General features: G+C 54.4%; 5 protein-coding genes across 5 annotated transcripts; 4 read left to right on the forward strand and 1 right to left on the reverse strand.

Moving 5' to 3' along the window:
* Positions 1 to 295: 295 nt before the first annotated feature.
* On the forward strand, positions 296 to 2,119 carry W97_00380 (uncharacterized protein; the record flags this gene model as incomplete). The annotated part of the gene is made up of 1 exon (XM_007778295.1): positions 296 to 2,119. One exon carries the CDS (start codon positions 296 to 298, stop codon positions 2,117 to 2,119), a length of 1,824 nt encoding a protein of 607 aa, XP_007776485.1.
* A 984-nt stretch (positions 2,120 to 3,103) lies between these two features.
* On the forward strand, positions 3,104 to 5,127 carry W97_00381 (uncharacterized protein; the record flags this gene model as incomplete). Its single annotated transcript, XM_007778296.1, has 6 exons — positions 3,104 to 3,503; positions 3,624 to 3,777; positions 3,832 to 4,214; positions 4,283 to 4,365; positions 4,419 to 4,745; positions 4,804 to 5,127. 6 exons carry the CDS (start codon positions 3,104 to 3,106, stop codon positions 5,125 to 5,127), a joined length of 1,671 nt encoding a protein of 556 aa, XP_007776486.1.
* Positions 5,128 to 6,275: 1,148 nt separating this feature from the next.
* Positions 6,276 to 8,105, forward strand: W97_00382 (uncharacterized protein; the record flags this gene model as incomplete). Its single annotated transcript, XM_007778297.1, has 5 exons — positions 6,276 to 6,587; positions 6,641 to 6,655; positions 6,706 to 7,107; positions 7,171 to 7,527; positions 7,674 to 8,105. The coding sequence occupies 5 exons, from the start codon at positions 6,276 to 6,278 to the stop codon at positions 8,103 to 8,105; spliced, it is 1,518 nt and encodes a 505-aa protein (XP_007776487.1).
* Positions 8,106 to 8,843: 738 nt separating this feature from the next.
* W97_00383 (phosphoketolase) lies at positions 8,844 to 11,318 on the forward strand (the record flags this gene model as incomplete). The annotated part of the gene is made up of 1 exon (XM_007778298.1): positions 8,844 to 11,318. The coding sequence occupies one exon, from the start codon at positions 8,844 to 8,846 to the stop codon at positions 11,316 to 11,318; it is 2,475 nt and encodes an 824-aa protein (XP_007776488.1).
* An 847-nt stretch (positions 11,319 to 12,165) lies between these two features.
* On the reverse strand, positions 12,166 to 12,634 carry W97_00384 (large subunit ribosomal protein L26e; the record flags this gene model as incomplete). Its single annotated transcript, XM_007778299.1, has 3 exons — positions 12,166 to 12,354; positions 12,442 to 12,504; positions 12,560 to 12,634. The coding sequence occupies 3 exons, from the start codon at positions 12,632 to 12,634 to the stop codon at positions 12,166 to 12,168; spliced, it is 327 nt and encodes a 108-aa protein (XP_007776489.1).
* Positions 12,635 to 13,557: the final 923 nt, after the last annotated feature.

Raw genomic sequence — 13,557 nt, forward strand, 5'->3', positions numbered from 1 at the left:
GAAAGCACACACAGCACGGAGATGAGCGGACTACGAAAAGCGCCCGCCGGCGAATGGCTTGCCAGCCGTGTAGAGTCCGGAAGGTGAAATGCGACAGTGGTCGTCCAAGCTGCGGATTTTGTGTCAGCGCAGGAAGCCAATGTATATACCTAGACGCTCCGTCGGAGCAGGGACGGTACTGCTCACAGATCCTCAGACGCCTTTGGCTCACGCTGATCATGCAACAGGCTGGATCCCGCTTCTACACTGATGATGAGAAAACTGGATCAGATACTTGAACGCGTCGAAGGAGTCGATGCAGCGATACGCGCTCGAGGTTCGTAGAGCAACTTTTCCGAAGACTCGCTTTGCCTTATATGACTTCTCAGATGCAAATTTCACTCCTCATTTCGCCATCAGTTCGGAGGGCCACGTTTCAGAGGCTACCGTTGGATCTCTCCGTTGTTCTGGCACCTTCAGCCCGACATCAAGCCCCCGACATGCTGAAACCGTGCATGAGGTCTCAAAAGACTACCTCAGAATTCCTACCTGCAGCAGCACTGCAGACTCAGTCTTGACATGGCCCATATTTCAGGGAAGATTTCCTTCGGACTATCTCGTTGATATTCTACTTGATCCGACTTCACGTCAACCAGATGCCGGAACCGGGGCCGATGCTCTTGTCGTTCCAGGCGGGCTTGAGCCCTTAGCAGATGAGAGAATACCCTCCCTAATCGACAAATTCCTCGAGAACGTACACTCGAAGAATCCCGTTCTCGACGTGGAAGCTCTTGTCCACTATGGGAGGAGGGCAGCTGCAGGTGGCCTCGGCTGGGACGCACCATCATGTCTCGTTCTCTTAGCTTGTGCCTTAGGATCCATCGCGGTGCCCTTCGTAGTGTCGGAAGCAAATCAACACGAGATTGAGATGAACGCGTCTGGTATCACATCTTCATCCATCTTCACCGAAGAGATCAAACAGGCAGAGTCGTGTTATGCGCTGGCGTGCAGGAGGTTGGGTCTATTAAAGCACACCATCCTCGGCGCACATTGCTACTTCTTCTCCGCAGGTCAGTCTGCATCCGGAAATCTCGAGTGGTTACTGAACGCTGTCGCAGTCTACCTTATGTACACTTTGCGCCCCTTACCAGCCTGGGATCATTTTTGCCAGGCCTCAACCTTCTATCAGATCCACTCCCGGACGATAGCCAGGCCAACTCACGGAGCTATGCTCGATAGTCATCTCAATGGCATGAGTGTGACGCAGCGAAGACTGGAGCAAAGTCTATATTGGTCCTGTTTCAAGTCAGAATGCGAGATGCGTATCGAGTTGCCTCTGCCGCAGTCCAGTTTAGCCGACGTGGATTATCCGCACATGTTTCCCAACCCTCCCGCTCACCCCACGGAAAATGCAGGGTTCAGAGAATTTGACAGTGACGGTTTTTCTTTCGACTGGGGAACCCGACCTTCCAACAATATGGCAAACATCGAAGAGGTATCTTGGTACTACTATTTAACAGAGGTTGCGCTAAGAAGGATTGGAAACAGGATTCTTAACACATTTTTTCGACAGAACCATTCCAGCTGGATAAACATTAAGCCCTTCGTTCCCATTGCCAAAGAATTCGAAGAGCAGGTACTGGTATGGGCTTCCAACCTCCCTCCAGCCATGCAATACGACAAGAACCCCACCGACGAATTATCATCATCACGCGAGCTCAGCTGGGCCACGTGGAATCGGCTGTTGGAGATGAAGACCTGGCTGTATCAGCCTTTTCTGTACTATGCGGTACATTGCGATGCCGAAGCATCCGAACTTCGGGAGAATGCGGATCTCCAGTCACTCATCAATGCCGCAATGGACTGCAACATCAGCACCGTTGAGAATCGCACCTTACGGCATCGGCATCATGGCATTTGGTTCGATATACGCTCGGTCATCACAGCATCTTTTACCGTCATCGCCGCCGCGAAGAGCGGTAAAGTGAAGGTTCAAGAGGAATGGGAGGACCGAATCAAATCTGTGATAGACACCCTGGCCTTCTGGGAAGACGAGGCGATAGACCTGGTGAAGACGAGAGCGGTCCTGGAAGAGCTTTTCTTAGAGACTAGGGATCTGATAAGGCAGCAGCGATGTTGATATATCCGAGTATACCTCTAGCTGTGAATGAGTGTACGAAGGAAAGGGTATGTATTGAAGAAGCGGCGGCCGCTCAACCACCCTCTAGTACCATTAACAAACACCAATAAACGGTTTGTACGATTAAAACCTGGACCTTCCATTGACTGAAGATGTATTTAACGAGGCAGTCCACCTCAATAAGCATTGGATTACTGTGTTGAGGGGCCTTGTGGTTGTGCGCCCTCAAGCGGCCGCTTCCTCAGTAGATACCCCATCCTTCGTAGTACAAGCGTCTGTCACGGCAGTCGGCCTGTGAGACTTGATCAGGGTCCATGAGGCATTGTAATCACACACCGAGCTTGGTTATACTAACAGCACGGAATCACATTACCGACTACAGTTAAGCCCCTGTAATACACGTGTGCATCCTTTTCCTCCTTCCAGATGTCTCTGCAGCCAGTGCGTCAGCCCCGCCCTTGCGCACCACTCTCTCCAATACTGGCCCCCAAGAAGCGGAGGAGGCTTGATTGGGCGGAAATTCTTGGAAGAGGGCAGTGCCGGGGAATCCGGGGAAGAGGAAATATTACAGACGACAGCGCTCCTCACCGAGAGCCCACGGGGAATTCGGGGAGCAGGCTCAGTGTTTTGATTGGCTGAACACCATGGGGCCGGATGCACGGTGCTGATCCCCTTCTTCTCCCGCTCAATAAGGCCCGCTCCGCTCTTCTATCCCACGGGGTTCGAGATCCGATTAATGCAGATCTGTGTTTCATTCGTGAGTAGGATGTTCACTGATCATGCCTGAAAGGCTTCAATACACGAGCCGTTAGGATGTCGGCGTTACGGTTGCCTGAATATAAATCATCACGATATCCCACACTCTCGTCCATGCGGTGAGACGTCTCTTCCTCTCTCATGCCTCCCCTCACTGCTTTTACCTCGCGGTCAAAATAGTCTTCGGATTACTACACACTTGATACGATCATCTCGCATCCTGTCGCCATGGGTCATCAAATTACCCAATGGAACGTCTCTCACAAGCTCCAGAAGAGGAAGCTCCTCATCGCCATCAATGCTCTGGCTGGTCTATCCATTTTCTTCTTCGGATATGACCAAGGGATGATGGGTGGCGTGAACAACGCTAAGCACTACATCGACCTCATGGGCTTTGGACATACCGAGACCATCAACGGGACTCCGCACACACCTGTCATCACCAATACACTACTCCAAGGAGGAATTGTCTCGGTCTATTACCTGGGCACTCTCACTGGAGCCTTGGTGGGTGGCTGGGTTGGTGATAGGATTGGACGGATCAAGACGATTGCAACGGGCGCTGCGTGGGCGATTTTTGGAGCTACTCTGCAATGCTCGGCTCAGAATGCTGCCTGGATGATATGCGGTAAGCAGTCAAGCGCGTCCCACAGTCCTACCGGAGGTCCGCACATACCAACATATCTTCCAAATCGTCGCATCAGAGAAACCTATTTCACAAAGACCAGGTACTGATCAGTCTGTCTAGCACGCCTCATTAACGGCTGGGGTACCGGTATTTTGAACGCCATCATACCCGTCTGGGCAACCGAGACTTCCAAACATACTAGTCGTGGGCAGTTTATCGCTATTGAGTTCACACTGAACATCTTCGGTGTGGTCGTAGCTTACTGGCTCGAGTTGTAAGGATTCAGAAACAGCTTATACAAGTGGGCCAAATGCTAACCAAAGAACAGCGGTCTCTCCTATGTCGACGACGGCGTCTCACCTCTCCGCTGGCGATTCCCGATCGCGTTCCAGATCATTCCGCTGTTGTTCCTCTTTGCCATCGTCTGGTTCTTTCCAGAGTCTCCAAGGTGGCTCGTAAAAGCCGGTCGTGACGAGGAAGCGCGGTTCGTTCTGGGAAGACTGCGTGGTGAAGAGGGGAACGAAGCTCAAGATGAGTACCAAGACATCAGGAACGTTTCGGAGCTTGAGAAGACCACTTCCCATAGCAACTCTTACTGGGCGATGTTGACTGGACAGGGAACCGGAAAGCTTCACATTGGTCGACGGGTGCAATTGGTCGTGTGGCTACAGATCATGCAAGAGTGGGTTGGTATAGCCGGTGTTACTATCTGTAAGTCAACGTGTTCTTGTTCACCACATGAACAAGAGAGATACCGTGAGCTCATACTCGTCGATCAGATGCTCCAACCATCTTCTCCATTGCTGGGTTTGACTCGAAGAAGTCTCAATGGATCAGTGGCTTAAACAATGTTTTCTATATGGTAAGCTCATACTTCTCAATGGCGCCGAATCGGGATATTAATCATATGTGTAGTTCTCAACTCTTATCTGCGTCTTTACGCTGGACAAAATCGGACGACGGAACACGCTGTACTGGGGATCCGTCGCCCAAGGCATCGCCATGCTTCTCGCCGGAGGCTTCTCCCGTCTTGCTATAGACGCAACGGATGCCGGTAACGCTAGCAAAGCCTCTGGCTACGGAGCAGCCGCAGCAGCCATGATCTTTATCTTTACCTCAACATTCGGAGCAACGTGGCTTACAGTGCCTTGGTTGTACCCCGCCGAGATCTTCCCTCTCGCAGTGCGAGCAAAGGGCAACGCATGGGGCGTCGTAGGCTGGTCCATCGGAAACGGCTGGCTTGTACGTACCCTGGTCTCTTCATCTGGTTAAGACAATTTACTGACCTTCACCGCTTCAGACCCTCCTCTGTCCAGTTATGTTCGGCGCCATTGGCGAGAAGACCCTCTACATCTTTGGTATCGCCAACGCCCTCAGCCTCCCAATGGTCTGGGCGCTCTACCCGGAATCGAACCAGCGCACGCTGGAGGAAATGGACCTGCTCTTTGCGGCTGACACGCCGTGGAACTGGGACGCGGAGCGCACGTTTGCGCAGCTGAAGGAGCAGAATCCGGGGCTGGTGCAAGCGGCCCGCCATGGTCATGCTGTTGTGGATCCGGAGGAGGGGTTGGTGGACGGGAAGTCGAGGGCGGCGTCTGGGTTCAGTTTGGAGGGGAAAGAGTGATGGGATGGGAAGACATTTGACTAGCTGAGAGACTCTGAATGAAGTATAGTTCAAGCGAGTATCGATTTGATGAGTCCTTCCCGCGACTGTTTGATGATAGGGGATACACTTAGAACAGACTCGGTGTAGCGCAATCTAGACGTGTTGTTCATCGATGAATGTCACGCGAAACAACACCTAAGGGAAAACCCGCATTACCCAACGCCTCAGAAACAGAACGGACAGATATTGACGGCGGCGCTTCGTCACGGATATTAATGGGCGGCGTTTAGTCATGTGCAAAACCGTACCTGCCGCTATTCAGCCGTGCTCGGTTTTTACTTATCAGAGATGGTGGCAGCGAAACCAGGCTCCTTGTCCGCAACCATTGCACGCTTCACCACGCCTAGTATCTTCGTTGAAACTCAGGGGTACAGCTGATGACTACCAACTCAATTGATCTATAAATCAAACTGCATAAAACACATGAGTTGTGGGTGAAATAGTCAGACGGGCGAATCTCGGGACTGCAAATACTTCTGAGTTGCCTGCAGCCCCGTAAACACACGTACTCGAGCAAGACCATCTCTAAGCCGCTCAATTCATGTTGCAGGGTCTTCCGAAGTCTCATGCGATCGTGAGGAAGGGAGTGCAGTCCCACTGACAAAGCGGATGCGAGTCAAACAGCAGCCCGCTCACACGCGGTGCGACTTCGTACTCGAGTGCTCTCGGGCCACGATGCATTCCACAACACGCCGAAGAAACGGCGGCCTCGCGAATTGGCTGTCGAGTAACCGGAACAGCGGCCGTCGCTACGAGTATGCTTGATGCCGTAAGTGGCCCCGCAACCGTTCCATCGTGCGTGGTAGATCAGCTGGGCACTCAGTCATTCATCGTCACATTCGGCGAGCAAGTCCCGATGATAACCCGGCCGCTTCTCTGTTCTTTTCTTGCATCGTGAAGTGTGCTGGACGTATAACATGGAGTACCTAGCCAGTGGGCACTTTTCACCACCGTCTGATCTGCTTGCTGTCACCGTCTTCTCAGTCTTCCGTAGAGCGTTGGGATCTTCTCGAAGCATTCTTATCTTATCCTTTACTTAACCTACCTCATTCCAGCGCTTTCTTCATCGTGTATTCCATCTGATCCCAAGCCTCAGAGTACTCAACATGTCGTCTTTCCGGACCCAGCAGAATACTGGCTCTTCTACCTATGTCATTGAGCTCGAGGATCGCGGAACCTCAAAGACACAAACACCTAACAAACCTTCACCACCGCAAAGTGTGTATAGCTTGGGCCGGCGGGAAACGCCACGTGCAAGTCACGATCATGATGAAGACCGACAGGAGACTCTGCCGTCTCCGACTACGCACGTCGCGGACCAGGTTCAAAAGTGGAACTACCCTCGTATTAACGTCGGCCGGACCATGGGGATGTTCTTGAGCTTCGTCGTGATGGGGTTGAATGATGGAGCTTATGGCGTGAGTTGACTGCCCTCGATTGTGTAAGAGCAAACGGCTGACTGGAAGGATAGGCTGTTATACCTTATGTAGGTATTCCTTGTACTACGACAAGGTCGAATGCTGACATCAGGAACAGCTTGAAACCTACTATCACCTCACGTACACTGTCGTCTCGCTGATATTTCTCTCTCCGCTCGTCGGGTACACCCTTTCTGCCCTCCTCAACAACAGCATCCATCTCAAATTTGGACAGCGCGGCGTAGCCCTCATTGGGCCGACTTGTCACCTAATAGCATTCACCGTGATTTCAGTCCACCCGCCCTGGCCGGTAATGATCGTTATCTTCATGTTCGCCGGCTTCGGCAACGGCCTCATGGACGCTGGTTGGAATGCTTGGGTAGGAGCCCTAGCCAACCCGAACGAGGTCTTGGGCTTCTTGCACGGATTTTACGGAGTCGGCGCAACTCTGGGCCCGCTTATCGCGACAACCATGATCACGAAAGCCAATTGGCCTTGGTACTATTTCTTTTATTTCATGGTGCGTAGCTACCATTGCCACCACATATGCATATGGACAGACTGCTGATATGTCGGCTTGCAGATTGCCATATCAGCTGTGGAGCTTATCCTCTTGAGCACCACCTTCTGGGGCGCCACTAGCGCTGTGTTCCGTGCCGCCAATGCGCGCACTTCGGAAGCGAAAGGCAGCCGCATGAAGGAAGCTCTATTGACACAACCGTCCGCTCGCGTGACATGGATCTGCGCCTTCTTCTTCCTCGGCTATGTTGGCGTCGAAGTCGCTCTAGGCGGCTGGATCGTCACCTTCATGATGCGTGAGCGCGATGGTGACCCCTTCGCTTCCGGTATGACAGCCACAGGCTTCTGGCTGGGCATCACCGTCGGACGTTTTGTGCTCGGATTCATCACCCCGCGGCTCGGAGAGAAGCTCGCCATTACCGTGAGTATACTTTCTCCTCTTCTTCAAATTCCACTCCCCTCTGATACTTGTGCGCTTCTTACGCCACATCTCCACCACTCCTTCCCACTCTGACCTGGACAAACCCCGTCGTCTATTAAGCAACCCGCACTAACGCCGCACCTCAGATCTACCTCCCCCTAGCAATGGCCCTCGAGCTCCTCTTCTGGCTCGTCCCCCAATTCTACGTCTCTGCCGTCGCCGTCGCCCTGCAAGGTTTCTTCCTCGGGCCGCTCTTCCCCGTCGCCGTCGTCGTCGCCACCAAGCTCCTTCCAAAGCACCTTCACGTCAGTGCCATCGGCTTTGCCGCCGCTTTCGGCGGTGGCGGTGCAGCCATCTTCCCCTTTGCTGTGGGCGCGATCGCGCAGGCCAAGGGTGTGCAGGTACTGCAACCGATTGTTTTGGCAATTCTGGGGGCGATTTTGGCGTTGTGGATGGGGCTGCCGAGGATGGGAGGGAAGAGGGAGGACGAGGAGCCGAAGGGTTTCTGGGGAAGGGTCAGGGAGAGTGGGGATGTGGTTGGCATGATCAGGAGGAGGCGCGGGGCGGTCGATACGTAGGCTCTGGCATGCAGATGAGTAGTTGAGGTCGGGCGCAGATAGGCGTTCTGGATGGTGCTTGGGGATAGGGGAATTGCAGTTTCAGAACTTGAGGCCAAGATCAATGTTGCATATGCGGTCTTCGAGACCAATGCAGTTGACACCGATGTTGCCTTCGTTGATAACCCAGCTTCAAATACAACATGTCAAACATAGACAAGAGTCACACTCATAAGGGTGAGATGTAGAGACAATTGTGCAGTAACAGAAGCACATGATGCTGTTAAGCTAGTGAGGGATTTAGCCGCGGTTTCTCCGCTCTGCAAGGACGCCGGATGCTCGACTAATGGCCCACGCTAGATCGTTGCTTGCGCCTCACATCAACATGTCCAGCGAGCGGTGGTCCTTGCCATGGCCATGCCTCTATCTCCAACAGTCCTCCTCACAGTCTCTTGCCATGTTGTGGAAGGATCATTACGGGGAGACGCCTGAGTAGGATGATGTGGCTGGTCCCTGGCTGGTGGTGTGATCCGGCCCGCCCGTGAGTGTGCTCAAGCAGAGCAAGCCATCATGACGATAGCAGCAAGGATGGTGAACAGGTAGGATTGGTGAGGGACGGTATATAAGAGGCACGTGCCGTGATGCTCCTGGCTCTGTTCTTTTATCTCTACTCTTCATTAGCGGCTTTAGTAATTGAAGCTTGTGATATATCTACGATATCAAATAATCTATACGAGTCTAACTTGCCGTTTTTTCGTCATGGATTCCTTGCCAGTTCGCGTTCACCCAGGCTCATCAGCAGCCAAGCCTACGAGCGAGACTGACTTAGAGAGTCTCTCCCCGTTTGGCATCGCTCGTGCGACTGTTAACGATAACCCCTTGAGCGATGATGAGGTACGCAAATACAATACCTACTTCCGGGCGACGATGTACCTCTGCCTCGGCATGATCTATCTGAGAGACAACCCGCTGCTCAAGGAACCACTCAAGCTCGAGCACATCAAGGCCCGACTGCTTGGACACTGGGGATCCGACGCCGGACAAAGCTTCACGTACATGCATTTCAACCGTCTGATCAAGAAGTACGATCTCGACTCTTTCTTCATTTCGGGGCCCGGCCATGGTGCTCCTGCTGTTCTGGCCAACGCTTACCTCGAGGGCACTTACTCCGAGGTCTATCCAGATAAATCAGAGGATGCAGAAGGCATGCGGCGCTTCTTCAAGCAGTTCAGCTTCCCTGGGGGCATCGGCAGCCATGCTACTCCAGAGACGCCTGGATCTATCCACGAAGGGGGTGAACTCGGATACTCCATCTCGCATGCATTCGGCGCTGTATTCGACCACCCGAATCTCATCGCTCTCACCATGGTCGGCGACGGCGAGTCCGAGACCGGCCCGCTGGCTACAAGCTGGCACAGCACCAAATTCCTCAATCCCATCACGGACGGCGCTCTCCTCCCTGTGCTGCATCTGAACGGCTATAAGATCAACAACCCTACCGTGCTGGCCCGCATCAGCCACAAAGAGCTAGAGAGCCTGTTTATCGGCTACGGCTGGACGCCTTACTTTGTTGAGGGCAGTGACCTGGGCAGCATGCACCAAGCCATGGCCTCCACTCTGGAGCGCTGCGTTACCGAGATCCAGAAGTACCAGAAAGAGGCGCGCGAGTCCGGCAAATCCTTCCGTCCCCGATGGCCCATGATCGTCCTACGTACTCCAAAGGGCTGGACAGGACCGCGTAAGCTCGGAGAACATTTCCTGGAAGGCTTCTGGCGATCCCATCAAGTACCAATCCCGGATGTTGCTTCCAAGACGGAGAGTCTCAAGAAGCTGGAGGAGTGGATGCGCAGCTACAAGCCAGAGGAACTGTTTGACGAGCATGGCAAGCTCATGCCGGAGCTAAAGGAGCTGACGCCCACCGGAGACAAACGTATGAGCGCCAATCCGGTTGCCAATGGGGGCACCCTTCGCACGAAGTTGCGCATCCCGGACTTCCGCGACTTCGGGATCGACATCAACAAGAAACCCGGCGCGATTGAAGCGGGCAGCATGTCCAACTTCGCCGTCTTCCTGAAAGAAATTGTCCGGAAGAACGAGACCAACTTCCGCGTTTTCGGACCAGACGAGACCGAATCAAACAAGCTTGGCGCGATCTACGAAGCCAGCAAGAAAGTCTGGCTGGGCGACTACCTCGACGAGGACGCCGACGGCGGCAACCTCGCGCACGCGGGCCGCGTCATGGAGATGCTCAGCGAGCACACCGTGGAGGGTTGGCTCGAGGGCTACATCCTATCCGGGCGGCACGGCTTTCTTAACAGCTACGAGCCCTTCATCCACATCATCGACAGCATGGTCGGGCAGCACTGCAAATGGCTCGAGAAGTGCGCCGAGGTCGAGTGGCGCACGCCCATCGCCTCGCTCAACATCCTCCTGACAGCCACCGTCTGGCGCCAAGACCACAACGGCTTCACGCACCAGGACCCAGGCTTCCTGGACGTCATCACCAACAAGTCCCCGGACGTGACGCGCATCTACCTCCCGCCGGACGGCAACTGCCTGCTCTCGGTGGCAGACCACTGCTTCCGCTCGTCCAACTACGTCAACGTCATCGTGGCGGACAAGCAGAACCACCTGCAGTACCTAGACATGGACGCCGCAATCGTGCACTGCACCAAGGGCATCGGGATCTGGGACTGGGCGTCCAACGACTCCGGCGGCGAGCCGGACGTCGTCATGGCATGTTGCGGGGACGTGCCGACACACGAGACGCTGGCCGCCGTCGCGCTGCTGCGCGAGCACCTCCCCAAGCTCAAGATCCGCGTCGTCAACGTCGTGGATCTGTTCAGGCTGATGCCGCAGTTCGACCATCCGCACGGGCTGAGCGACGTCGAGTTCCGCGCCCTGTTTACCGACGACAAGCCCGTCGTGTTCAACTTCCATAGCTATCCCTGGCTGATCCACAAGCTGACATATCGCCGCAAGGGGCAGGCGAATCTGCACGTGTGTGGGTATAGGGAGAAGGGGAATATCGATACGCCGCTCGAGCTCGCGATCAGGAACAGGACGGACAGGTTTAGTTTGGCCATCGATGCTATTGATCGGATTCCGGGGCTGGGGAACAGAGGCGCGGGCGCCAGGGAGGCATTATTGAACCAGCAGATTGTGGCCAAGAACTATGCGTATCATGAGGGGGTGGACTTGGCGGAGTTGAGGGAGTGGAGGTGGCCGTTTTGAAGGGTTGCGGGGATGATTTGGGGCCTAGCTGACGGTTATACATCAGGGGTTTTAGGCTTAGGCAAGACGTTCGTCATACCGGTCTTTACGGCTGGGCGAGAGAGAGAAAACTACTTCCAGGGACATCTTAGCATTGGAGGTACGTTTTGGATATTCGCGCAAGGAGATTCAGCCTCAAAACAATGAACAAAAGACAACGGCCGATGCTATGATATCTCATGGCGTTTCTTGATCTGAAACTACGACAAATGTATTAGAACAGACCGCAAGCGGACCAGAACGAAGGGAAGAGCGCGATGACAAATCAGATCGTGTCTCTCGCCATCAAACCATCCAAGTCATGGACAAAGAATCTCCAAGGACAGTCTGCAGGCGAGAAAGGCTCTCAACGAGCCGGGATTTCCGTCTTCGCTAGTCGTATAACTTCTTGCAGCCATTGGACGAAGGCTGCCGAGTAGATAATCTAGCGGTGTATTGAGGGTAGCCCGGGAGCGAGGATACCAAGGTAGGCTGAAGTGAAGCGGTCGGTCCTTCTTTCTTCCGGGGGTTTGGGTGAACGTTTGTACAGTAGGTCTACATCAGTCTGCTGCAATAACTTGTCTGTCAGTAGTGGCAGAGAACTATCCTGTCCAATAACCTTGGCAGACAGGTCGATTTGGGCTGTCTGATGGCCGCGCTGGAAATCCTTCAGGACGACATGCAGTGTCCGAAAGAAGCTAGTATCTGGACACGCTCGAAGCGCAATCTCATTCCTCTCTTTCGCTGCAAAACATTGTGCAAAGCCACGCCTCGTATGACAAGCCCGATTTGAGAGAACCTTCTTCCATGGCGAAATGACCCAAACCGCTTATGCCTCGGCCTTCTGCGTCTTCTTCTTGTTCAGCTCCCGGCCCTTCGCTATCCGCTCGATGATCGACTCCCGATCCTTGTCCATCTTGAGCTTCGTTATGACGACCTTGGAGGGTGCGATGCCGATGGGGACGGATTGGCCGTTGGACTTCTCGCGGGAGACGCGCTCGACGTGGATGACGTATTTCTGCGGGGGTTAGCGGGTGGTGCTTTCTCCAAGCATTGGCTAAGGCGGATGCTGGAGAAGGGATGCCTTGGACTTGGGGAGGATTACCAGGCGGTAGACGGATGTGATCTTGCCCTCACGGCCCTTGTTCGAACCCCGTGTGATGAGGACCTGGTTTGGGCGTCAGCTCCCTGTATGTGGTAGTTCGGGCTCAGGGCGTACCGACCTCGTCGTCTTTGCGCAGCGGGATGCTCCGGATGTTGTGCTGGCCGCGGAGTTCTTGGCTCAGTGGCGCGGACATTATGCTGCGCGGCGGCTGTCAGGTCCTGTTTTCAGTGTGGGTTGGCGTTTCGGACGTACACTCGTCGCACGCTGCTGGGAGCCTGGAAGTAGGCCTTGCGGGACTTCCTCCGCGAGGAGTGGAGCGCTGGACACCAATCTTGTCAGCGAGTCTTCTCCTCCCAGCCGTATTTTCCACACAGCTCTCCCCCCGGTGATTGTGATGGCTCGGCTCGTTGCGCAGAGCTTCATGGTGGACGTTGGGGGGATGGACAGTGGACGGAATGGCAGAGCCGGGTCTCGACGTACAGGTGTTGATCTTGGTCATTGTGAAGGGGTTGTTGGTGGGTGGGGGTGGTTTGTCGTGGTTTGTCGTGGGTTGTCGTGGTTCGAGTTGCGCTCTCACTGCCGCTCTCTCACTCTCTCGCTTCCAAAATTCCGTGTGGCCGATCCAGGGAGCGCACTGAGGCTTGTCGCTACCCACCGGAGGAACTCAGCCTCCGACGACCGCCGCCAAGCTTCCAGCACTAGCACCAACTCCAACTGCGTGTCCAAGGCGTGTCCAAGGCGTGTCGCGTCAAGTAGCTTGAGGTCTTGAGGTCTTGAGGTCTTGAGGCCTTGAGGTCTTGAGTAGGTCCTCGACACCTGTCAATATAACCGTTCAAGCGAAAACTTTACAAACCCCCGTCGTCTTCGGAAAGTCAGCCGTCCCAAGCAGCAACAACCCGAAACGTGCTCTCATCCGATCGAGCTGGCGTAACAGGATCCATGTGCCGGGCCGTGATGCTTTAGAGACGCGCATCTACCGCGTCCCAGTCGTAGTCGCATATCCAGCCTCACATCGTGGTCGACTACCAGCAGCACGAGCACGAGCACGAGCACGAGCACGAGCACGAGCACGAGCGGCGCTTGAAGTTTGCGCCGGGACGACCATTCAGCGTCACT

This window comes from Coniosporium apollinis (assembly GCF_000281105.1).
Source record: "Coniosporium apollinis CBS 100218 chromosome Unknown supercont1.2, whole genome shotgun sequence".
Lineage (NCBI taxonomy): Eukaryota > Fungi > Ascomycota > Dothideomycetes > Coniosporium > Coniosporium apollinis.